Source organism: Pipra filicauda, unplaced genomic scaffold (assembly GCF_003945595.2).
Source record: "Pipra filicauda isolate LSUMZ 115617 unplaced genomic scaffold, ASM394559v2 scaffold36_size6622888_pilon, whole genome shotgun sequence".
Lineage (NCBI taxonomy): Eukaryota > Metazoa > Chordata > Aves > Passeriformes > Pipridae > Pipra > Pipra filicauda.
Window position 1 is genome coordinate 612,077 of NW_024104498.1, and position 25,070 is coordinate 637,146.

At 39.5% G+C, this 25,070-nt stretch overlaps 1 protein-coding gene and 2 long non-coding RNA genes across 21 annotated transcripts in view; 2 read left to right on the forward strand and 1 right to left on the reverse strand.

Moving 5' to 3' along the window:
* LOC114000068 overlaps positions 1–14,888 on the forward strand; it is a 71,892-nt gene extending 57,004 nt beyond the window's left edge. The window contains exons 13-14 of the long non-coding RNA XR_005564838.1: positions 7,757–8,038; positions 14,671–14,888. This is a non-coding gene — a long non-coding RNA (uncharacterized LOC114000068). The remainder of the gene's footprint in view (positions 1–7,756; positions 8,039–14,670) is intronic.
* A 376-nt stretch (positions 14,889–15,264) lies between these two features.
* ADGRL2 (adhesion G protein-coupled receptor L2) overlaps positions 15,265–25,070 on the reverse strand; it is a 378,099-nt gene continuing 368,293 nt past the window's right edge. For 8 of the 19 annotated variants that reach the window (XM_039384661.1, XM_039384662.1, XM_039384667.1 and 5 more), the window contains 3 exons: positions 22,968–23,096; positions 22,141–22,158; positions 15,265–19,646 (listed from right to left, as the gene is read on the reverse strand). In XM_039384661.1, coding sequence (XP_039240595.1) covers positions 18,892–19,646; positions 22,141–22,158; positions 22,968–23,096 — 902 coding nt within the window. In that variant the 3' untranslated portion in view covers positions 15,265–18,891. Of the gene's footprint in view, positions 19,647–20,322; positions 20,376–22,106; positions 22,159–22,967; positions 23,097–25,070 lie in introns of all 19 variants that reach the window. The other 11 variants (XM_039384669.1, XM_039384668.1, XM_027744012.2 and 8 more) reach the window with 5 other exon arrangements.
* On the forward strand, positions 16,467–22,287 carry LOC120323901. The gene is made up of 3 exons (XR_005564816.1): positions 16,467–16,782; positions 20,917–21,068; positions 22,155–22,287. It is a non-coding gene; the product is annotated as an uncharacterized LOC120323901 (long non-coding RNA).

Genomic DNA, 25,070 nt, shown 5'->3' on the forward strand with positions numbered 1-25,070 from the left:
ATTGGGAACAGCAACAAACACTCATCCAAACAGCAGCTCAGTGGTGAAAGCAGAAGCCTTGACTCTGGAGACTACTGAGCTGGTATCTTAAAGTGAAATTGCTGATAAACCACCATATTAATTAGAAATGTCCTCATTTCTGCTCTTTGCTGTATTTTCTTCCTTCACTTTCTTCATTGCTCAGCAGCAAGCTTGTGTTTTATGTGCAGAGCACATGTTAGTCCTGTGTCAGCAGCCTGTATGTGGTTTATGTACCACTGAATTTCACTTAATTGTGTTGAACTACGGGCGACTTGAAAGCTGCCTCCACTTGTATCCCCTGTGAGCATGGGATGAACATCACCTCAGGCACTGCTGGGTGGCCTCTTGGGGCTCACAATTAGTGTTCCACTGTTATGAAATGGATTCTTACACTGTGGCATCTTTGGCCACAAACTGGTCGGTTGGAAACTCATGGATGTTGGAATTGAAAGTTACCTTCTGCTGTTGTGATAGATTTACTTTCTCCCTGGGGAAAAAAAAAATAAAAAAAATAGGTAAATCCCGAAATCATGTATACATTTGTATTATATATTTATATCTATTTATATATAAATACATACAGTGGGCATAGGTACCTCTGATAATCCATCAGAACTCAGTAAAAGATAAACCAGATGTATTTTGATATATTTCTGAAAGTGTCATATAAAACACAGACAACGTATCACAGAATGATTGTAGCATAAATAGACACATTCCTTCAGAACAGGAGCATCCCTATTGGAAAATCTTCCTGAAGGTTTAAGTCCAGCCTCCTGTCTCCTCAATGGCCATGATTTTTTAGTTCCAAACACCTGTGAAGTTGACAGATCTGCTTTTATCTGGCTGCAGTGTTATCTGGAAAAAAGGAATCCTCAATTGCAGCTGAAGGTAAATTTATTTCTAGCATTTGACACAGGTTCAAGAAGTCCAGTGGCAATGCAATGTTGAGTACAGTCCAACACTTTCTCTCACAGTTGTCTTTGACATTTCAGGCCTTTGTTTTGTTTTATTTTAAATAACCTTCATAACTATGCTTTCAAGGTAGGTTTTCATCTTCTTCACCTATTTGACACTGTCAGCAATGAATGCCAAGTAATCAATACTTCTGACCTAGGATTTATTTTGCAGCCCAAGATTGGTGTTAAAAATTTTCCCACACTGTAATGGATAAAATTCAGATAGAAGAGAAGGATAGAAATGAAAACTGAGACTCTCAAGATATCAGCAAATTAAAGTCTTGTCTTCTTTCCTGTCATTCCTAAATATATTGGAGGGTGGCAATAGCACACCTGATCTTTCCCAGAGGACTCCTCTCTGCTTCATGATGAAGAGCAAAGTTTGAGTCCAGCCCAGTGTTCCCAGCTCGCTCCCTTGGCATCAGGAGGAGTGTCCGTGGTGTGGTTTGCAGGAGCTACAGAGCAGCCTGTGGGTCTGGCTGTCATCTTCTAAATCCCTTACTTTTAGAGAGGGTGATTGGAAAAGAAGCCATACCTTCAAATACTTGCTTTTGGTTGAGGAGGACTCAGATGACACTTAAAATCCACCTGAGTCTGTGTGGAAGAGCAGACAAACTGAGGAAGGTGCAGCTTGCAAGGAGAGGACCAGTGTGTGTTTTCCTCCCCAGCTGCTCCTCAACTCCAGAAGGACAGGCAAGTACATTCTTGGAGGATTATTTTTCATCCCCAAACTCTGTAGATGAAAAGGTTTATTATGAGACTGGATTGATCTGGGTCTTTTTTGAGCAGGTAAATGATAAGATTTTGAGTTACTCTAAAACGCTCATCTTCCATTTCTGCTGGGACTTCAGAGAGGAATTGTTCCTTTTGTACCACTTTGTACACCCTCCCATCACCCTTCTGTAGGCTTCCACTTCTGTGTGTACCAGACCTTTAGCAAGTGACAGTCTCTGCAGATATGGACATTAAAAAAGCCACTGATGTTTTGAGAATAAAGGCTGGAACTTTAAAAGAGGTGTGAGATGTGTATTTATATGTTGTATTTAGTTTTGACACTGAACTGTAATATGTTCTTTTAAATTTGACAGAATTCCTCTGGTATGGTATAGTATGGTATAGCACTTGTATGCTAACTATTTTATGCTTTTAAGAATACAGATGTGGTTGAAGCAGAGATGAAGACTCATAATTCACAATATTTCCAATTAAAACCACAGAATTAAATGCAAACATAAAAAGATTTTTACCATTTTACCTTGCTTGGTTGAAGGATAATGTATTTGAATATAAAATAGCAAAGGTTTTAATATCTCACTTTTTTCTGCTAAACCTCTTCCTAAGGTTGTGTGTCTCTAACAGAAAAATATCTGAGAGGCAAGATGTTCTAAGATGAGGTTAAATGAATGAAAGCCTTTTGGATTTTCTGAAAATTGTGAGGTTCACAAGCACTGTTACATATTTTACTATGTCTTCAAATCAGCAGGAGTGCAAGTCCTTATCTTTGCATATAATTTTGCGGTGATTAATATTAAATATTGTGTGATGTTTTAAGGATCGTGGCCTCAACTAATACATATGGAGACACCGTGAATTTCTGTATTCTGTTTAAAGGAATTAGACATACAATAGCAGTTGCTCTGTCTCTGAGAATGGTCCCCTGAAGTCCCATCTGGGATGCTCTCTGGGCAGATGTCTTCACTCAGTGTCTGAAATGACACCAGACACCGTTGTTTAAGCACAGAATTATTCCAGTTGTTTATTGCTTGGCTGCTCCTCGTGTCTTACAGGGGCAGAGAGATCCCAACCCTCATTAGGCAGCCCTGGAGGTTTGCCCTGAGTGTGGATCTGAGCTGTGGCTTCCTCCCAGCTGCTCCTGGAGCCGAAGCCTGCAAAGGGCCTGGTAGGAAGCAGCTGTTTAAAGCTCTTTAAAAGCTTTCAAACAAACTTGCCCCAGAGAGCTCGTCCCCAGTTTGCTGTCGGTGCCTGTGCTGGTCCCTCCTCTCTCTGCAGAAGGACTTTGCTCACAGCCTTTCATCTGCAACAGGGTACCAGAGACTTGCTTGTCCAAGTCTCTCTTCAGACAAATTGCTCCAGGGAAGAGACCACGAACAGTTAAACAAGATAATCATTAGTGGAAGCATCTGTCTCATCATTCTGGAAAAGTATTTAAAACAAAAGTCTTGAGGGAGATTTGTCTGTGTTCTCCCAACTGTCTTCACTTCTGAGCTGCACCAGTAGGTACACATTAAATTTATCTGTATTCTGTGGATTAATACAGCAGAATAACTGTGACTTTGAACCTCCCCACAAGCTTGAAGATGTATGTGAGAAGAGAGTCATACTTATATCTCAATAAAGATAGGTAAAAAAAGAGCCCAAAATTGAGATCAGAAGTGAAAACACAATTGCAGCTAATCTGTATTCGTTCTGTTCTGAGCAGGAACCCCAAAACTTTGACATTTTTTGTCAAAGAAATGCTGGTACAGCAAAAAAAAAAAAAAAAAAAAAAAAGTGTAATTAATTGAAATTCCTTGCCTCAGTTATCATTTATTTATTTGATATTGAAACAATCACTAAAGAGCTCTACAAGGTTGATGTTAGAGAGCTGCTTGACTGTATTCCTAAATCTGAGTCAAGTCACAATAATTTCTAATCAATAATGCCACAATGTTGTAGCAGGACTGTAATAAAGACTCAGTCAAGAATTTGGCTGATAGCTTTTCACTGCAGTAAATTCTTTAAAGCTATCGAGCTACCTAAAGACACCTTTGAAAATGTAGCTCTTTCATTTTGGCATTCTACCAAAAACTCAGGCACATAGATTCCTCTTGGAGATGCCTCTGTCAGAAGGTCAGTAAATTCAGTTTACTTTATAATAAAGAACATTTAGACAAGCTTTGTATTATTTTTTACTTATGGAATGACAGTTTAGGGGAGACTTTCTTTAAAAGTTTTCCAGGGAAGGATAGGACTTGTGGTTAGCATTGTCAATGTAATTCTAATACACTTCAGAAATGCATGTTAATTTTATAACTTCACTTTACATTAGTTTTATGCAGCTGTTGTGAAACCTCAACAGCATCAACATAACAGATGTTTTTAGGAAACCCCTTTTCAAAGTTGAATTTGGATTCATAAAAGTAAAAAGGAGCTTTCATAATGTTGATGTTAATGGATTATTTTAATTAGAAATTCAGCAGGATTGGTTTACTTTAAAATACACCAAATCAGTTACAATAAAGATTTCTACCAGCTCTTTGTTCTTCACACCACAGAAGGAGGATCTATTTCGGATCCTTCCTTCAGTGCCATTATGTCTTCATAATTAAATCTCTCACTGGACAAATACTTGTGCTTATTTTACTGCATCATTAAAATTCTCACCCTCCTTAGTCAGCATGCTTCAGTGTTTGGCTTTTGGTTTGTTTGGTTGTTGGTTATTTTTATTTTTTTTTTTTAATTTTTGTTTCTGTTTCTTCTTCTGTGAATTTTGTTGCTCTGTTGTCATCCCTCTTCCCTTTGGTAAATTTTTGTTTTCCAGGGGCTCATGTTGTGTTCAGAGCGTTCACTTTCCTCGTATTTTGTGTTGCAGCTGCAGGGAATAACCTTAAGGGACAGGCCTCTGAGGTTTCTGTCCTTTCCTCATGTTAATGTTAAGCTCTTCTGGGAAAGGAATGGCTGGTGTTGGTTTTACTTCTGATTTCCTCCTGAGTGCAGGTGACCCATGGTAAGAGAGCACTGAGCTGTTCCTGCAGCACTCAGGGATGAGACTGAACAAACTGATCCTCTGCCCTTCACTGTGGGTTGCACTATCCCACTCTTTATTGAATTAAATGTGTTAATAACGGACTTATGTAGCAGCTAAGAAGGAGTTGGCTGTCATTTATCAATTAATTACCCATGAAAACTGGCATTACATGGTAGCGGTAATGGTACCCATGGTGTCAGGCATATGCTACATAAAAATGCAGTCACCTTGAAATAATATGGACAAATCAGCTGGTAACCTACAGAATACCATTAATAATGTAGTCCTAAGCCCTGCAGGACTGAAATTTGTCTCTTAGTGGTCTGTGGATAGATTCTGCAATGTTTTATTTTTTGTTCAAGTTTTGGGTGATCAAATTGGTTGAGCTACCTTTAAATCCAAAGCCAGGGATTTCTCTCTTACCAGATCTTACATGAATTAATTAACTTTAATATTTCTTTGGGTAGGGCAGGGGGGGTGTGATGGCTTGTGGCAGACAAGTGGTGAAAAACCAAGTTTTAAGCAAAGTTAAAGATTCATTGGTAGAACTTGTATTGACTTCAATACTGATTTCTACAGGAGTAGAATGAAGGGCCTGATATGACACCATTCTCATTGCAATTCTCTTTTAAAACCAGACTAATACAAGGTCATCTGCAGACATTTTATTGCTGGAGGAGAAAAGGGTCTGCACAGCTGCCAGGCTACAAGTGGTATGATGGGCTTTGAGTCGTTTGTGTTGCATTGGACACTGGTACTGCACAAGCTTAGAGAGAGAACAGCACAAACCAGGAGCACATTCCTGGCTGGTAACACTCACCTGGGTTTGCTCCTGGCTCTGGGATGAGAGAGAAAGCTTGGAAAGAAAGCAGCTGTGGTAGACAAGTGTAGAAACCCCGAGGCTGTATAAAACGGTGCTGTGCCTGGCTCTGCTCGTACAGTCCTGTGTAATGAAAGGATTCTTGAGCTCCACACACTCTGCTCCAATGTCATTTCATCTTCTCACAGTTCTGTAAGACCCCAGCTGTTGGCTCCTTTTGGCAAAGCCATGGACTGAACGAACTTTTCCTGTTATGCAGACTGGAGCAGATGCTGAGGCTGTACAGACCTTGTTGTCGGAGTGTCAGACAGTGGATGCAAAGGATGGCACATCATTGTTTGTGTTGAGGTTGTCAACATCTGTTGTCCTTTCTGCTCCTGCAGAGAAAGATGTGCCAGAAAGTTTACAGTCCACACTTCTGGATGAGGTAGAACACCAGAGTAGCAAATAAGAGCACAAAGAGTCTGAAGTAGTAACAGCAGAATGGTGACCTAATACCTGTTCAAATCAAAAGCCATGTGCTCATTGACTGCAGTTGTCTTTGGAGTCTAGAAAGATGATGGAGGAAAAAAAAACTGATGACATTTCAGGTTTTATGTATCAACTTATCTTTCAGTAGACTTTGAGCAGAAAATACAGGGATTTACTTGGGAAGGAAGTTGTCTTTTGTTTCTGTGCAGTTGTTCATCACGTGTCAGACATGCATAGGTAAAAGGTTTTCATTATCCCCTCTACACACCCCTCCAGTAAAAAACCCCATGAAACAGTAGAAGCTACAATATATTTGTAGTTCAAAATATTCCTTTCTCTGGCTTTAACCTATGGCTTAAAAAGTGAAAAACAATATGCACCACATTGAAAAAAATATGCACAGGCATTCATTTCAGAGTCAGAGCTATTTGGATGCAACTATAAATGCACCAGTTGTGCCAACAACTAAACAATACTCTTATTCTAGCTTTATTGTTGGAGCATTTTACACTTCAAGTATATTATATGCTTCTGATCATACACTGTGCACCATGTACTCTTTGTAATTATATCAGTATGACTAGTTGCTAAGGTTGAAATAGGTAACTGCCACTAGAAATCTGGAAAAGTGAATTAATTAATACACTTCGTTGTGTAAGAGAGCACTGTCAAGGTTCCCATTTTGTGTCAAGATATGCTAAAATGATACCTTTGGAAAAAAAAAGATATTCATATTCTTTCAGCTACATTGACAGAGATTCCCTTCAGTTTTATTCTAAATTCATGTATGTGTCTCATGTCAAAATCTGGGCTGTAAATGCTGCTACCTCTGTGCAATAGAACAGAGGTTAGCAGCCTCTGGAAGCACATCAGCATGAGGAGAAGTGAGGTCAGAGCAGAGGTAAAGATTGTGCTGTCTGGAATGTGAAATCAGACACTGTTCCCCTTCTTGGAACAAGCTGTAGCAGATCAGTTCTCAGAAGGGAGGTATGTTACATAAAATTCGGGGCACTGGGTAAAAGAAACCTCTCTTGTGAGACTCATTCCCAAACCAAGCACTCTGGTGGTCATTTTGTGTCAGGGCCCAGGAGGGGGCACTGGCAATGTGCTCTGGGCACCCGGTGTTGCTGGAATTGGCTCATTCTCCCTGGAGATGAGGCTTCTGTTGTTAAATCCTCCCCAGCTGATTCAAAGCAGGGACATCAACCCCGAGATGTCAGGAGGGTGACTGCCTTAATTTTCCTGTTGCATCTCCATCTCTGTAAAAGCTTTCAGTTGGCCTGGAGCAAGTGAAGGACTGCTTTTGCTCCTGATACTCCTTTAAGAATACGGGTTTTAAGTCTCTGCTGACTGTGAACATGGTTTATCTGTTTTTCAGACAGCTGGACGAAAGCACAAGCTCCTCTAAAGACAAATGGTGTGTCAGTGGCCAATTGCAGGAAAGATAAAGGATTCCAAAGGCTGTGAATATTGCAGTCAACTATCCAGGGCTTATTTAATATCCTTTTATTCCAGCTTCTTTCATCACTTTAGTCTTTGCTAGTCAGAATATAGGTTGTTTGGTTGAATACATTCACAGAAGTATGATACAATAACTTCTGCCTTATTCCAGTAGAGAGTGGATTACCTGGATGTCTTGCTTGCCCTTCTATTCTTCTTCTGTTTCTATAAAACAAGACTGCCATCAGTCTTTTCCATTTCCTATTTTGATCATCATCATCTTCTTGTCTCCTTTAGGCTGCTGTGAACAGGAACTGAAGATAGTGTGTTTATAGGTAGCATTTTAAAACAGCTGCAATTTCACTGCTGGACCAACCCTCTGATTAGACAAGTGGAAAAGCTATGAAGTATACTCTGTAATAAATGTCAGAGCAAAGAAGAGCAAAGAACTGAAAAACACCCTATTAGAGGCTAGCAAGAGCCAGGAAATAAAAGAAGAACCTGTGTCAAAAAGCAAAAAAAATTCAAGAGCAGAACAGAAGTTCAAGGGTGACAAAGAAAAGGATCACAGCCCTTTTGGTGAGTAAATACTTTTAGACAGGTATTGATCTAGTGGGCGAAAAACAGCGAGTGCTCTGTTGTGAGGCAGCACTTACTGGGGGGCTGCATCCGGACAAGGTTACACGTGGGGAAGAGAAACAAAGCATTGCTCCGTGGTTGGAACTAAGTTTGAAAAACGGAGGTATTTTTTGCCTTTATTTTTAATTTCCGGTACCTGAGTCTAAGAATCAGCAAACTGAAACACAGAAAGATTCTCCTGATGATTCAGAAGAGAAATCACAGGCTCACTGAAGTCAGCAAAAACTTCTGCCATTGATTTAGCTGGGGCCAGGGCTTCACTGTGGGCTTTGCTGTTATGAACAGCAATCTGCTGCTGATGGCAGAACAAAGGATGGCAACAGAGAAATATGTTGCAAAAGTTCCTATCTTCTGCTCTCTTCACTTTTCTTCTGGTTGAAAATGTTATTTATTGTGGCCCAGTGCTGGGCTTGGAGCACAGGGTACCTGTTATTTTCTACCAACTGGATGGGTTGACATGGATTTCTTTACTCTTGGGGTCATTTGGCTAATGGAATAAATTGAATTATGCATAAACATAAATGGGTGAGTTGTCTTGTTTCCTACGAGGAAACAACACACTCAATCTTGTCATTCCCCACCCCCCAACTGTTCAATTATTCCTTACCTGTTGAGAGAAAATTGATTAAGTAGTGAGCATTAAATTTAGCGGTGATGCTACAAGGAGGAGTGCATGGATGTGGAACAGCACTGGCTCTGTGATAAGGTAATAAAACAGAGGGGGTGAGCAACAGAGAGGAATGGCAGGAAATAGGTGGTACCAGCCAGCAAAGCTCACTCTGCTCCTGTTAACTGGTGCAGGACTGGAATAATCTCACAGACCTCAATCAAAATATGCTAATTTTGTCTTGGCATAAATTGAGGCAAAAGCTTATTTGGGCATATCCTGCATGCTCTGCCACTCCCTGTTCTAGCAGAACTCCTGCTTGTGTACTGACTCATAACTACAATGGGATGATTGTGACAATCTTTCAGTATTTCAGAAAAATACTGAAATACTGAAATAAACCCTCTGAATTCACAGAGGGTTGGATCAGGAGGCCACAGTGTTTTTCCATAGTTCACCAAAGGTAACCAGGTATCTTCCTGATCTCTCAAATGTAGGAGTTAGTGAATTAAATTTTATTCCCAGTACTGGCTTTTTTCAACTGGATGCTTTCAGAAAGTCAGAATCATAGAATGGTTTGGGTTGGAAGGGACTTTAAAGGTCATCTAGTTCCACTCCCCTGCCATGGGCAGGGAACCAGAGCAGGCTGTGCAGAAGCCCTGGTGCCTCCTGCACCCAGGACTCCCAGACTGCAGAGTCAGGGCTGTTGAGCCTTCATTTGTCTGGAGTTACCACTTTTCCTCACCAGGAATATAACCTCTTGTACTTCACTGTGTGGCACACCAACAGACAGTGCTGAACTGCCCTGTCCCTTGGAGACACTTTAGATTATTCTCTTGTCCTATTTGTGAGGACAGCTGAAGACTGAATATTTGATATGCAGGAACCCTTTCCTTTGCCTGTTTTAAGCACTGTCACCATTCATTCAGCAGAATGCAGCTTTTCTATAGGCAAGTGGTGCTGTGTGCCTGAAGGGACATAGATTTGGGAGGCTAAATGCAACTTTGTCCCATTCATGGGCTACATCAGTCAGTGCAAAAAAATAAGGTCCTTTAAATGGCAGCATCTGCTAAAGGATACCTTCCCAGCCCTGTTCCCAGCTGGTGCTGCTGACTCTTACCCAAGGGGTGCAGACCATTTCAAGAGCAGTCTGTCTGTGTCTGTGCAGTGAACAGAGACCTTGAAAGCTGTTCTGTTCCTGATACGTTTAATCAGATACAATTTTCTATATCACATGATGAAAAAAGAGTTAGTTTTTATTGGAAGGAAAAGTTCATCTAAATAATAGGTTGGCAAGCTTTTGGGAGCTCACTGCTTGCAGCTAGTTGCTAGAAGACTCCTTTCAAATTACTGAAACTTCTGAATCAGTGTGTCAAGAAACAAACCAAACAAGGCTAGTGTTATTTGGACGATTTTCCAGATCCTAATTCCTCTGCTCCAGAGAAATATATTTGATGCTTCCTTTTCCTGACAAATGCAAATCAAATATTAACTGATTACATTTCAACGTAATCATCACATTTTAGGGAAGGGTTGAGGAGTGGGCAGAAAGGAGTTGTTTGTTTTTACCAGGGCAACCAAGTGCTTTTCTGTGTGTATGTTTAATGAGTGAATCAGACTGCTTTAGCACACAATTGCTTAGATCAATAATTATTCAAGAAACAATACTGCCTTGGGAAAATCTATGGTAATAAGAAAGAAATCTTGATGGGCTGGATAACCTTTCCAGGCAGGTATTTATCTTCAAATGAAGCTATTTTTTGCACAGTTTCTAGTGTTTTGAAAAACGCATTATTGGATGGTTAAAAAATAATCAGATTTGTTAGTGTTTGGAGTGTGGAGCTCAGGGTGGCAGGGAAATAAAGCATTAGTGGATGGTATTCACAGATGCATAGCCAGCAAGACTGTCAGGTTTTAATGTCAAAGTGCCTCTATGAGATGAATCTCTGCCTCTGTACTCTAGTGACAACTGTTACCATTACCACTGTGAACAGATAGCAGGTTCTAATTAAAGTTACAAGCCAGGGGGAAGAGAATAATGCCATGAGTAAATTGCACTTGATTTACTAGTTCACGGAAAAGGTCTAAAAATTAGTATTTGAAATTAGTTTAAATACAGAATCTATCAAACCACGGAACAATAATCAAGTTGACCTAATTGGAACACTTATAACTATAAGCAGCCTGTAACATGTTCTTATCTTGACATGGGGAGACCAAGTAATCTCCTAAGTGCTAGTTAACTGCATCAAACTTTTGCTGAGACCTAGAAGAAACCCCCTGCAGCAGCTACCTGCTTACTTTAGATGTCAGGCTATTCAGAATTTAGCTTCTTGAACTTTCTGCATCTGCATTAAGAGCAACTTCTGTGTGCCCACCGTGAACTGGATGATGAAAGGTCCTCAGCAAAGTACACAGCCCTTTGGGGGAGCAGTTCTGTCCTTAACTGTGGGTTAGCCTTTATGTATGGCTGTCACTTTTATTTATACTTTTGCTTGATTTTAGTATTCATTCAGGGCTGTGATCTTTTAAATACGAGACGAACATTGTCTCTGCAGATATTTTTAAAACTTCTAAGACTGGACATAGAGCAGATCCCTGAAGTGCTGCTGAGGAGTGAGTACAGCACTTGTGCATTAACAGCTCCTCTGGACAGGCAGTGCTGCCTTGCTGGCACTAATCAGCCTTGTTCTCAAGGAAGGGTGTGTTCATGGCTTTAGGAGACTTATGGGAAACCTATGCTAAGGCAAGTCTCTCATCAACTTTCTGTTGCTGGTAGTTTTGACTGTTCATTTTCCGTGATTTTGGTGAGTGGTAAGAGTTTTGGTCCTTTGAGGAGGTTGTTTTGGTTAGATTGGGTTTTGAAAGTGTGCTTTGAAAATTTCAAGACATGCTAGAAATGATACATTTCTGGACTGCTTTCTGTAAGCATATTGTGATCTGGCAATGACAGGCCATAAACATGAAGCAACAAGTTTGAAGAGTTAGAAATGCTTCTATGAAATATTTTTGTCAAATTACCCAGACAGATTGACACCACTGAGATTTTTCTGTCTTGCCTTGAAGGGGCAGCAGCTGGTAGTGCTGGAATGGAGAGCAATGAGAAAGGGCAAAAATAATCCTGCACCTCATTTGATTTATAGTGTCCTTTTATTTTCTTCTCTATCTGTCTGTACTCTTCTTCCACCCCAGCTTTTGAAAAAAGTCCAGGCTCTTCCAGCAACCACTAATGTGCTTGGAAACCTTTACTATTTTGTATAAACTTGCATTTGTTTGGGCTTTTTCATGGAGATAACCCTGTCATGGGTCATTTCAGCTATGGTTGAGTCTCTCCTCAGGAAGGGTTCTAGCAGTAGCCTCACAGGGCACTGAACATGGCACAGTGTGGCCCTTCTGCAGCTTCACACGACCCCCTGTACAGGAGGGACATCAAACCCCTGGAGCTCTGGAATGTGTACAGGCAGGAGTCAGGACCCCTCAGAGCCTTCAGCTGCCACGTGATTAAAAACCAAAGAGCTGAGAGAAATTTTACAGCCTGTTTTCCATAGCAAAGGGATACACATGGGGTCACAGAGGTCTGCAGAGATTCTCAAATGCAGGTCCTGCTGCAGGGGTCCAGCTGGAGGGGGGGCAGATCCGTGGGTGCTGCGGAGCTCCAGTGCTGGTGTTTGCACTGCAAAGTTCCCTGGACTCGGGGGCTTCTCCCTTATCTCCAGACCAGCTGTGGTCATTGCCAGGGCTGGAGCTTCAGCAGGGGAGGGAAGGAGCTCCTTTGGAACCTGATTTCTGGCCTGTGGCATTCAGAGGCTGCACTGGTGAGCACAGCAAAGCAGAGACCCTGCTCAGGGGGCCTGGCTTGCCTTGGCTCACTCTGCTGTGACAACACGGCTGTGAACACAGACACCAAACTGGGGATGAGAAAAGGTCTTCAGAGACAAAAATATACCTGTCTGCAAGGTTAGAATCGATTCTGTCCCTGAGATAATGCCTGTTGTACCTGGGATTTCAGTGCCTAAATTCCACCAAAGTTTCACTTTGAACAGTGAAGTGCTTTTTGGGTCTGACATCCAGCAGATCCACATTTAAGCACAAAGTGCAGAGAAAACATTGCCAAAAGAGATGTAACTGCTTAGGGCAAGGAAATTGTGCCTCTCTAACATACTAAAATTAAGTCAATCGTGCAGCTGTTGAGACTAGAGGGAATGGTTGATGTCATTTATTTGGATTTAAAAATTAAAAAGTCCTTATAAAAATATCCCTACCAAGAAGCCATTAAAGCAAACGAGTTTTAAAGAAGTGAGAGCTAAAGTAGTTGTGCCTTAGAAACTAAGAGGTAGAGCAGGATTAAATGTTCAATTTTTTGAGCATGGCAAAAGGCTAATGGTATAGTGCCCCACCACTCCACCCAACTGGTGCAATCTGAAAATGGGATGAACATGCTGTCAGAGGGGTGGCACTGTTTGCTGTTCACAGAGAATGACTTCAGTTAATCAGAACTAGGGAAGATTGTGATCGACCTGGGTTAACAAAGTGAATAAATGGGCAGTGTGATGCAGATGAAATGCAGTGCTGACAAATGCAAGGTCGGGCACACATTCAAGGGAATAATTGGAAGTATTTGTAGGCTTTGCAGGGCTCTAAATTAACTATATTTAGGTCATTATTTACTATGATCAGCCTAGTGGGGTAGTGTGTTGTGAAGGGATCCTGTGAAAACAAAACATGATGTGAGACCATGGGGGCCAGGAGGAGCCCAGAATAGAAAATACAACTCCCATCCATAAATCAACATCAGCAATTCACCTATAATTCTGTTCTTGCCCTATCTCTTAAACCACACTGATGAAAAGTAATTCTGGAGACTGGCAACTAAATGACTGGAGAGATGGAGGAGGCTGAAAACAAGGCTTTGCTTAGAAAGAAGTTAAGTAATATGAAACAAAAGGGAAGTATTTTAAACAATGAGTGGTGTGAAAAATACAAGCTAAGAAGCTTCTATTTATATTGCTAATGCAAAAGAAAAAAAAAAGGCAGCAAAGAGGTGTATTTAAAGAGAGTTAAAATGAATTATTTTCATGAAAACCTCATTAACCTTTGGGAATTATTCTCTTAAGCAATCATGGAGGCCGAATGTTCAAAAGCATTATGTTATTTTAAAACAATTCTTATGCTACAACAGGACTGGAACAGTTATTCCAGATAGCTGTTCACTGCTATCTGCAGAGATCCTGCTGCTCCATTAGAAAAGCCCATAACCTGCTGCCTTCTATTTGGGAATCAGAGCTTTTAATATGCACTGATGTTTTTGGGCTCAGTGATGGTTTTTTGCTGTCTAAACTTCGAAGTGTTTGGCAGTGCAGAGTCTCCATTGTGCCAGGGCTCCTACTCCAACATACAGAAGGAGGTGTGCACCCAAGGAAGAAATGGTCCAGGTCACAAACTTTGCTGTAGAAGGATTTTCTTTATGGAACTCCCTATTCTGAATGTGCTTTCTGCATCTGGGATGCCAGAAGGATGACTGAGGCAGCCGGTGCATTATATGGGATGGTCCTTTGAAATCTCCTTGCTGCTGAGCTGAGGGTTTTGTGCTTTCCAGCAGCATTTGAAGCACTCAGGCTGCCCCGGGCTGGGATCCCTTCCCATGCCAGGGACTCTGATGGGGAGCGGCTGAGACTGATGATGACATAATACCCTGAGATATTAATGCTCTTAGGTATGAATTAATGAAATACCATTGAGAATTTATCCTGCATGAATAAAGGGATTTGGAAGTTGTTGTTCTAAAAACCACAGGAAGATTTTCCTGGAACAGCCCCAAACACTGTGCTGTAACAGACATGGTTCTAATGACCCCTTGCTCCAGACTTTTGGCAGAGCCAGATGATTGAGCTGGAGTCATTAACTGAGTTCCTACTAATTTACAAAACGTTTGTATAAATGAGACACATGGATATCTTGTTTCCAGGGCCGTGACAGTGGTAATTTTTATATCCAACTCAGTGCAAAGCTGGATTCCAAGCTGTGGTGTCATTGTGGAGCAGAGACTCAGCATGCCAGTGGCATCCATCAGTCTGGGGTCCTCACCTGGCAGTGCAGTCACACAGCAAGAGCCCTGCTTGCTGAAATGGTAGCAATGCTCTTCATCAGTGTGGAGGGTGATTGTCACCATCTATTAAAAAAAATATTAAGGTAAGCTTTGCTGTGACCTCCCTGGTGTGTCTTTGCAGGGTTACTGAGGTGGAACTGAAGAATTACTGCTGTATCCCATCATTTTCCATTCCTCTTTGTCCCCTAGAGTTAGTGAGTTTAAAATGTTGTACAGATACATATAATCATCTTCCTGTAGCTTGTCTTGATTTAAAAAGTAATTTTATTCAGGGATTAAAAGTTTACACTACGATATGTTGCCATATAATCAAGTCTAGAATAGAGAAGTTTTGTTAGTTTTTGAGGCAAAGTGGGATAACAACCGTTGCTCTCTTAATGTCTGTTCTGTGTAGTTAAAAAAAATTTCCTTAAAAATTAGGACATGAAATATGACACATATTTTATCCATAACTTATGGCAATTTGAAACACCCTTTATTGCCTACATAAGTGAATATATGTAAACTTTATTAATTTCATTTCAAATTTAAAAGAAGCAAAGGTGTATTGTAGAATTCACAGATAAAGGTTAATTTAAACTATAAAGTTATTACCAGTGTTGCATTTCTTCATGTTATGGTTCACTTATGTAGAATTGAGATGTATTTTATATTAAACAATGCATAGCACCATTATACAACAGTTCACTAAATGCACATCCCATTCAATCTTTTGTAGGAATTAATATAATTGGACTGAAGTTACAAGGAAGAATTGAACTGAGCCAGTAGGGTTAACACTGATAGTAACAGGAGATAACTAGCCATAAGAAAATTACAGCTCTTCTGAAAGACAGTGCCTAAAATAGCAGCATATCCTTGGCACCATCATAGGAACTGGTTAACTGATGGCCCTGAAGAAACACTTGTTTCCATTAATTCTGCTGTCATTATTTCACTGTTCTCGAACTCTTCCTCTGAATTCTTCTGTCCTTCTGATCCCAAGATGGCAGGAATGTGAGAAGAGAACATAAAGAAATTACAATAAGCTGTCAGCTATATAATTATACTGTAACCTACTACACTGAGAAGTTACACCAACAGAAATCTGGCAATGTATTGGCTGCTAGCTAAACACAGGACTCTCACTAGCTCAACATTAAAAAAAAAAACAGGCTCACTAAAAAGCAACATCTGCATTACAAGGAAGCTAACAAAAGAATTCCCTTATGATACTTAGGTTCAGCTGCTTCATCTTAGGTTCATCAGCTACATTTTCTTGTTTTGTGAGTACTTATTACATTTGCAATTTAATATATATTTAAGATCACAACACTACAAACCTTTCTCCAGTCTGTAGTTTTGCCACCTTTAGTTAGACACAAAGGAGTGCTTGCTTGAACTAGGGTTGAAGATTCTGAAGAAAGTTGGTGAAGTTATTAGGTCATGTGTACTGTAATTACTTGAGCACCACAATTTTTAAACCCTTAAGAACATGATTTCCTAGGTAGAAGGCAGCAAGTATGTTTTCAAGTTGTCAGACAGACTAAGGGAATAATTTTTGCTCCGAGGAGTCTGCTGTACACCCTGAATCAGAACAAAGTCCTGTTTCATAGAGACTTTGATTTTTAAAGCATCTCTACTAAACAGAAGCAAACCAGTACTGATTAAATTTTAAATGTTCAGTGACTTTACTGCAAACACAGTAACTTTTCAGTGTTAAGGAACTTACTGGCAAGAGTTACCAGTAAGGCTGGTGGTGAAGATGCCTTTTTCAAGAACAATCACTACAGTGTCACAGTCCTGAGTACAGATATATTGAGATTACCTGAACCCCACGGTTCCATCTCAACCTGGACTTTATTTTTTTTACAGAGTTTGAACTTTCTCAACGGCAGGAAGTCTTGCTGAAAACATTCTTCTGAAATTGATACTTCAAAATGCATTGACTTATTTTCCAAATGGACTTCATATACTCCAATGCATTAGAAGGTAACAATACAGCTTTCAAGTGAATTTTTTGCTGTTGTCACACATGGAGTCACAGTGGGCACACATGTGGCCTCTGTGATGGTGGGGTGTTAATTTGAGAGTTATCGGGAAGAACCCAACTTCGGAAGTGGTGACAAATGGAAGTTCTTGGTGTTATCTCTGACAGGCCCTCAATGAGAGGGACAGAAGAGGCTTGGGAATCAACACAACAAAGACTTCAGACTTCCAATTTTGCCACAGATTTGTAGATAACATCTTGGGCATCAGCTGCCTTCTGCAGTTCGCCAGTCTGGTAGAACAGGGACCGTCATCCTGATTTATCCGACGCCAACCAGCGCCGTGACGGATGAATTATTTAGATTATTTAGATTATTCAGACAGCACTCACAGTGCTGGCCAAATGCTGCTTATTCATGTTTTCCCCACTGCAACAATATATCTTCATCACTAATAATTAACTGCTAATTACTGTTGCCGAGACTATGACAGTGGCATTTACCACCTTATTTTTAATTTCCGTGCAGATGCCTACTTAAAAGTTATGTAAATACATGAAATTACAGTACATTTTCCTAATGACCCTGCTATGTCTGAGTTTGATCCTATTCAATTGTGACTAAGGAACAGTAAAGATCTCCCTTCTGTAGAGCCATAGACAGTTTCTGTTGTATTCTTGACACTTAAATCATGAAATGTAAAGAAGTCATTCTAGGCAGGATACATCTGGGTTGAAGGACTGCTGATGCCAATTATGCTTCGTACATAATAATGCACATTTTACCTATTTGGAAAAAAATTCACATTTATTTACTGTCAAACAGGTGTTAAACTTTACACTGGATATTAGTGATGGGCTCATTATTAACAGGTTTACACAAAGGGATGAAAAAAGCAGAATTTTGTTGAAACAATTTACATTTCATTAGATTTTTTTATCATAAAATAAATTAATTACTAAATATAGGCAGAAGGAATATGGAAGAGTAATAGTTATGTTTTATTTATTTTTTTTAAAGGACAGGCACCTTTTATTCACGAGAAAGCTTGTGAGAAGTGTCCAGTGTCCCCCTTACCCCTTACCACCCAACCCTGATTAAAGACTGAACAGGGAACTGAGTTACAATCTTTGTTAGCTATACCAAATTTGTGCAAGGCTTGGCATAATTGGCTTCTAAAACAATTTTCTCCCAAAATTATGGTTTTTTTGGCAATAAAAATTCAAAAACTTAAGAATAAAAACTAACTTGTCAAAGCAGAACACTGTTTACAGTGAAAAATAAGTGAAAATGGGTAGAAGTTGCATTTTAAACATACTACCGTACTATGAACAGTGTAAGAAAAACAGCTTATAACGTATGTGCAACCAAGAGCTTTTCACAATATTTTCTTCAAACTCTTTAAAATTATTTTTTAATGACAATTATATTTCAGTTGGACACAAATGTATTTATTTTACCCTAGCAATAGAACAAAATATAATTTCTTTAGCCATTTTTTCATGAGAACGGTTCATTGTACAGTTGAGGAAATATATGAAATAAGGCCTGTGGCTTGATTGCTAGTGGTTAGACATGTATTCAATCTTTGCCCTAATGGAAAAGATTTGCAGTGAACTGCAAACTGATGCAGAATATCTCTCCTGCTTTTGCAAGTCTTGTCAGGAATAGTAAGGTACAGTAAATTTGTCCCACAGGATTTTAAAGCCTACGCCTTGTATATAATACAATGTAGGCCTAGGAAAAAAAACATGGTGCAGCCATATTTACAAATTTAGTTCACAAACTGCTGCAGTAAAATGGCTGGAAAGTGTTTATTTCTCTCTTTTTTTTTTTCACAATTTTGTTAAATTCAGCAGCAGAAGATATCTTAAATACCTTGTTGGTATTTCTTTTCTTTGTAACAAATAATTCATTTTAGTATACTCTGTGTATATACAAAGTTTTTGTTTTATAAAAATTCACAGAACTGCGAGGTCCAGTCATCTCCGTTACTGGAGAACCACAGGGTCAACAGAATTGTCTCTTCAAGCAGATATGAGGGAGCCTGCACGGGGCAAATTAAGTCTTTTTAATACTTGAACGTGGCCTTTAATATTTCTTTGCTACACTATTAAAGGCTTGTCACTAGTTGCATTTGTCCTTCTCTAACGTCTCCTTCTGGAATACATCCTTCCTTGTTGATGGGAATTATGTAGCCGTCGCTGTTACCCCTGCTGATCTGATAGTACATCTGAAGCTGGTGGCCAGCTCCTAGGTTTGGCATGCTCTTGTAGTAAATGTCCTCGTTTTCACTCCTCCTGGAGGGAGAGAGATCCTCCTCGACGTCGGGGCTGCTCTCTGGGTACGGAGAGTCTCTGAGGTTGGGCATGCTCGTGTAAAGGGAGTCTCTGTTGGGGGACTGGAGGTGGTCGTCGGCCTCGGCGGTCAGCTGGGACACGTAGCTGTCCGTGCCCTCGGGCTTCACTTTCTTCTGGGGCTGGTACAGAAGGGAGTGAGTCCGCTGAGGGATGAGCGGGGCCTCGAGCTCTTTGTGGTGCAGCTCCAGCCCCGGGGTGTCGCTGTGCATCAAAGACGAGGCGTCGGCCACGATGGCGTCGTCCTCGCTGCTGCTCCCGCCCATCGCCGCCTTGGCCGGCAGCGCCCGCTCCAGGTTGTGGTTCTTGCTGCTGCCCCGCAGGTTGTTGTGCACTAACTCTGAAATGATCATTTTCTCAAAAGCAGTATCATTCAGGCTTAGTCCACAGTCTACGACTTGCACGCTGTCGTTATAGTCTCCGTTGCGCAACGAGTAGCTGTTGTTGAAATTACCATTTAGCGGTAGAGTATCCATGGCACTTGTATCCCTGGCATTGTTCAGTGAATGTCCTGAAAGGGAAAAGGACACCTCTGGTTATTGCCTGACACGCTTTGATCGCTTGTGTTTGGGTTTTTTTTGTTCTTTTTAACACAATTCTTTAATGTAGTTCAGGACAAAGTTGTACTTGGAAGTAAAACTTGAGAAAGGTTAGGTTATTGAACATTCCCAAATGTAAACAGTTGCACACCTTATAGGAAAGATGCATTCTAAAAATAGCAATGTGTATTTCCTGTGGGGAATAGTGGCATTTGAATTTCTTAATTTAGTGTCAATTCTGTGACTTTTCCACCAGGAACTGTTCACTCCATGCCCTTGCATATGTAATGCAAAGCAATTCGTTTGGAAACATCTATGTTTTGAAGTACACCACCATGATTTGGAAAAAGAAAATTAACAGAATTTGTCCTAAACGACACTAAATTAAAAAGGAATTAGATCACAGACATAACTGAAGGTAAATGTACAACATAAACCCACATAACTGGCAAGCAACTACTTTAACAACGTTTCTAACATTTTTTCCTGGTTTTTTTTTTTTTTGAGATGAAGTAAAGAAAAGAATGAAAAAAATGGATAAATACAAAGAATTTATGTTAAACAAGGACAGCCATCTTTCACACTACAGGGACCAGGGCCCACAAGCACCATCCAACAACACGATAGACAGCAGGTGGAATGACTCACTTTGGACAACTCACATCATGTCTGTCTGCTCAGGCTATCTGGCCTAAGAGTAGCTGATATATAAAAGAAAGTAAAATGATTTATTGTAACATGATGAAGAATTACTGAGCTTCTCAGCAACTTAGTCAGAGCAAGGGTTCAGCAAATTAGATTACTAAGCAATAACAGCTTTTCTTTCCCCACTTAATGTAATTTTTTTGCACTAATATTCTGTCTGCCAACAATGGCCCCAGGCCCCTAAAGGTCAGAGTTTGCCTGCAGTCTGCATCAGTCACAGTGACAGCACTGAATGAACCAGAATAGTTAATTAAGAGTTAGGCCCACAGTTAACCATGGGCATGGAAGTCAAATGCAGAAATGTTAGGAATTTCTGTAAGTATGGGTCACAGAAATTAAACCAAAGAATAAATATTAGTTGTGGAATGGGAAGAGGAAATCAGCCATGGCTGATATCTCAGAGCTGTTGGAGGAATGACAGATTGGGTAAGTCTGCTGAAAACATGAAAAGGAGTTTAAGGGGGGGGGAAATGAAGTCTTATGATGATTAAGGTCTTTATGCTTTTGGTTTTGGCTTTTTTTTTTTGTTTTTTCCAGTAACTCGATAAAGAAAAGGTTTTCCTATAGACACAAAGACATGTAAACCATGACAGCACAGTGCTTCCCAAGCAAAGGAAAAAAAAAAGGAAAAAAAAAAAGAGAAAAAACTTTGCAAGAAATTAAACAGTCTGAACCATGGAAGTCAGATGGTGAGAGCATTCCTAGAAAATCACTTTATCTACAGATATGTCTGGAAAATAAAGAAAGAATGAAGTGACTTTACTGAAATGAGACTGACCACTGTGAGGCTGCTGCATAATATGCAAGGCTTGGAGGAGTATAAGAGAAAAGTTTTTTTGAAAAAGATTATATGTTTTTCCCATTTTCTGTTTGTTTTTTTTTTTGATAATTAAAGCTGCAGCTTATCCTAGAAAATTCAATCCTCTCTGGAAATATTGTTTTCAATTAAAAAGTAATTGCATTTTCTCATGAAAAGATCTTTTTCTTGAACTTTAAAAAAATGGAGTAATAATTTCCAAATAAATTTTGAGCAATTTGCAAGTCATTTTGCATTTGTGTTATTGGCCTGATTTACACAGTGATGAGGGTCGTTTGAAAGGTCTCTTTAAGCTTTGATTAAACAACTTTGTAGTTTGGTAATTTCATGTATGTTCCAGGATTTTTCTTGCAATGAATTTAGCTGCAAAGAACATATGGCATTTATAAAAGTAGACAACACATGGACCACATGCTGGATTCATTTCCCTCATGAAAGTGATTTAATTCTGTAATTTTAATTTTCTTTTTCTCTGCTAAACAGATATCAAAATAATAATCCAAAATGAGTTTTCTATGATATACTGCAGAGTTAAGCATGCTAGAATATATTCAAATTGGTTTGATGAGGCAAATTTTGTTGCCCACGATCAGGTAATTAATTGGAAATCTTTCCATAGCCTGTAGCAAGATTACTGTAGGGATATAAAAATATAAGTAAATTGTTGAGCATTTTGGCGTGACACCGCTTTGGTTTTAAACAGCAAATTATTTCAGCATTGCAGAACTCGTGTTACCAATAGGGTTTGCTACAGACCTCGTGTCGCTTCCCAAAAAGCAGTATGCAAGTACTTTTTGAATGTGGAAACATTTCATTTGCAAATTGTGAACCACTTGCCCGCTGAGTCTACTTCATGACCGCTAGTTATGTTTTAATTGTGCCCATTAAAAATCATGCTGAAAAAATTTACATTTGATAGGCAAAGTTAAGTTTTACTCCCATACTTGTCTCTCTGTAGGTTGCTAGAGGAAAGCATAAGGAAAGTAAGAAAACAAGAGAATGAAAATAGAAACTACAGTTCAGTTAAAAAGGAAACTTGAAATAAAAACTGGAAACAAGGTTTTTATGAGCTCTTTTTCAAAGATTTATCATTCCAGTTACACTAAAGTGATGTTATGACTCATCAAACAGTATCTGCAAGATATTTACTGATGAGTTGCACCATTGTTTAAAAAAGCAAGTAGATAATGTAACAACAAAATGTTAGGTAAGTGATGATACCCTTTATTCCTACAGAACTAAACTGCTCTAACTGTTAATAATCCCAAGATTTTCCTACAGGAAAATGATCTACATAAAGCTGCACTATACTATAGTTTCGATCTGTTTGATGCTGGATACAGTTTTCTCCACCAGGGTATCCAAAGGTGCCAAGATGCCTTGGGCTTTGGTATTTAATCTGTTCCAGAAGCAGGATTTTCTCAACAAGCTTTAGAGTCAACCTTTTATTGCATAGACATGATACCTCTAAGTGATATATATCTTGAAGATGGGCTCTCGGACCATGTGGTGTCAGTCCTGTAATAGTATATTAAGATTTATGCCACCTGTGTTAAAGACATGGATAATTATTGGTAAATACTGTTAGGGCAAAGGCATTACTATAATATAGTGCAGTTTTACAAGCTGACATTGGCAATACTGTATTTCTCCAAGTGACAGAAATTCAGACACTAGGGCTGGGGTGTTGCAACTCGAGTTTCTGTCTGGGGAAAAGAGGGAATGTGGAGCGAGCCAAGAAAAGCGGTTTATTCAGGAAGTATAAGCACACCTGGTGAGTTAAACACAGGAGCTGAAGGGGCATTACATACAACTGTTTCAGCGAGCAATGTGTTATAGGGGTTGTTAGTGCCGTGTGGTCGAAGAAGAGGGTTTGTTAGTAGGTAATTGCCAGTCATTCCTAAAGCAAAAGAAACAGAAAAAAAAAAATGTCAGTTCTTTAATTTTAGTCTGACAGTTTCAATAAAGAATATTTTTTATTCCTCATGAATCATGTAGGACTTGTCAAATGTAATTCAGCTGAAAATTTCTGGATGTGTTTTAGCTATGTATTTGAAATGGGAGCAGGAAAACACAGTTAGATTCCAGTAATTCACAGGTGCTGCCCAAATCCCCAAAGTAAACATCTCGTGAAAGTGATATTTACTGATGTATACAAATCAGCTACACCAGAATAGCAATTAAATGGGTAGAGATCCAGGTACTACATAAAGCTATTAGAACTTTAACACTGAGCATATGGAGCAGTTCTGTCCAGAATGGAGAGAACTGAATTTCTCAAACTGAAAACCCTCTTATGACAGGATGAGAGCTGTTATTCACTTTATTAAAAACACACAGAGAGTGGAAGGGAGTTGCTGCTTTCAAACGGACAGTGGATGATAAACTGCAAGAAGCACATCTTAGTATATGCAAAAGTATGCATGCTGAGGGGAAAGCAAAATATTTGCTCTAAGAAATCAGAGCATTCACATTTTCTCCCGGGACATTCATGCTGCAAATTTATCTGCCAGGTTTAAAAAAAATAGATTTCCTCGAATGACAAATTTCTTTAAACAACCAGTTTACAAACAATGTAAGACAAAGCAAAATACCACATGAACAGATTTTTTTAAACCCATTTTACATGTTAATGCAACACCATTTAAACAACCCTCGGAATAATTAGGAAAAAAACAGCGTATTTTGAGACATTATTAAAAAGTCAATTAATCTCTGATTTCTAGCTACTACAGGAAAAATGGATTGGAATAATGACCAAAAAAAGCCACACACAAAAAGCTGTGTTTTAAAAATTAATTTAAACTTTTCAATAAGGCAAAATTTCACTTTCTATTGCATTGCACAGGGTCAGAGTATTACAGACCCAAGGACAACTAAAGAGACAGCTATATCTTTATAGTGTGGATATTTTTGGGGCAAGGAATGATAGTATATATTCCAAATATTAATGCCTTTGTACTACTTACTAGCAGAATAGATACTTAGTAGCAGAAATGAGCAGAAATTTCTGAGATTCCAAGAATTACTGTCTGACTATGCTAATCTTATTTGAAAGTTTGTATCAGTGATCAACTAAAAAGCTTTTATCACAGCTTTTTTCAGCTGTAATGTACTTCTTACTAAAAATACTAACATTTTGCTTGGGTTTTTTTTCATCTTGGTTAAAATCATTACTTGTAATTTAGAGTTAAGAATTTTTTTCAATCCAAATTGTTTGACCACCTTTAAAAGCTTTATTTTTATTTTAAAGGAAAAATTACACTTGCCATTAATTATTAGGCTACTCTTATAAGTATGTACCAGTGAGATAGTGACAGTCTCATAACTGAAAAGAGTTGATAGCAATTTTTCTAATCATGGCAGAACATCTCCAGTGACTTGAGACTGGAACTCAGAACAGGGAAAAGCTTTCAGGAGCTCAGCTCAACTCTGCATTACCTCAGGGTGTAGCATGGTTAGAGCAAACCTCAGGAGTCAGAGACATCAAACTGGGGTGAAAACCCAAACTTTTATATAATGTGTATTTATGGGATTTTAATAAGACACTGGAGGGGAACTAACTTCTTTCTTGGACATGAAAAATACACATTTTCTACTTAATTTTTGCCAGAGGAACGTGCAAGACCCATATGGGGAAGGGGAGCAGTGAGACACAGCTCTTCTCGACACGCCGAAGAGCAGAACTAGAACTGTGCTCCCTGCCACCTGAGCCTCTGCAAATACCACAGTTCTTACTTTGAAAACCAACATGAGTCAAGCACATGCCCCTGCCATTGAATCATGAACTTGAATTTTCTGTCTGAAGCTTTGTGAGCTGAGCAGGAGCGGGTTGCAGTGAGACCAGGGCTCTTCTCGTGGGGATGTGGGTGGA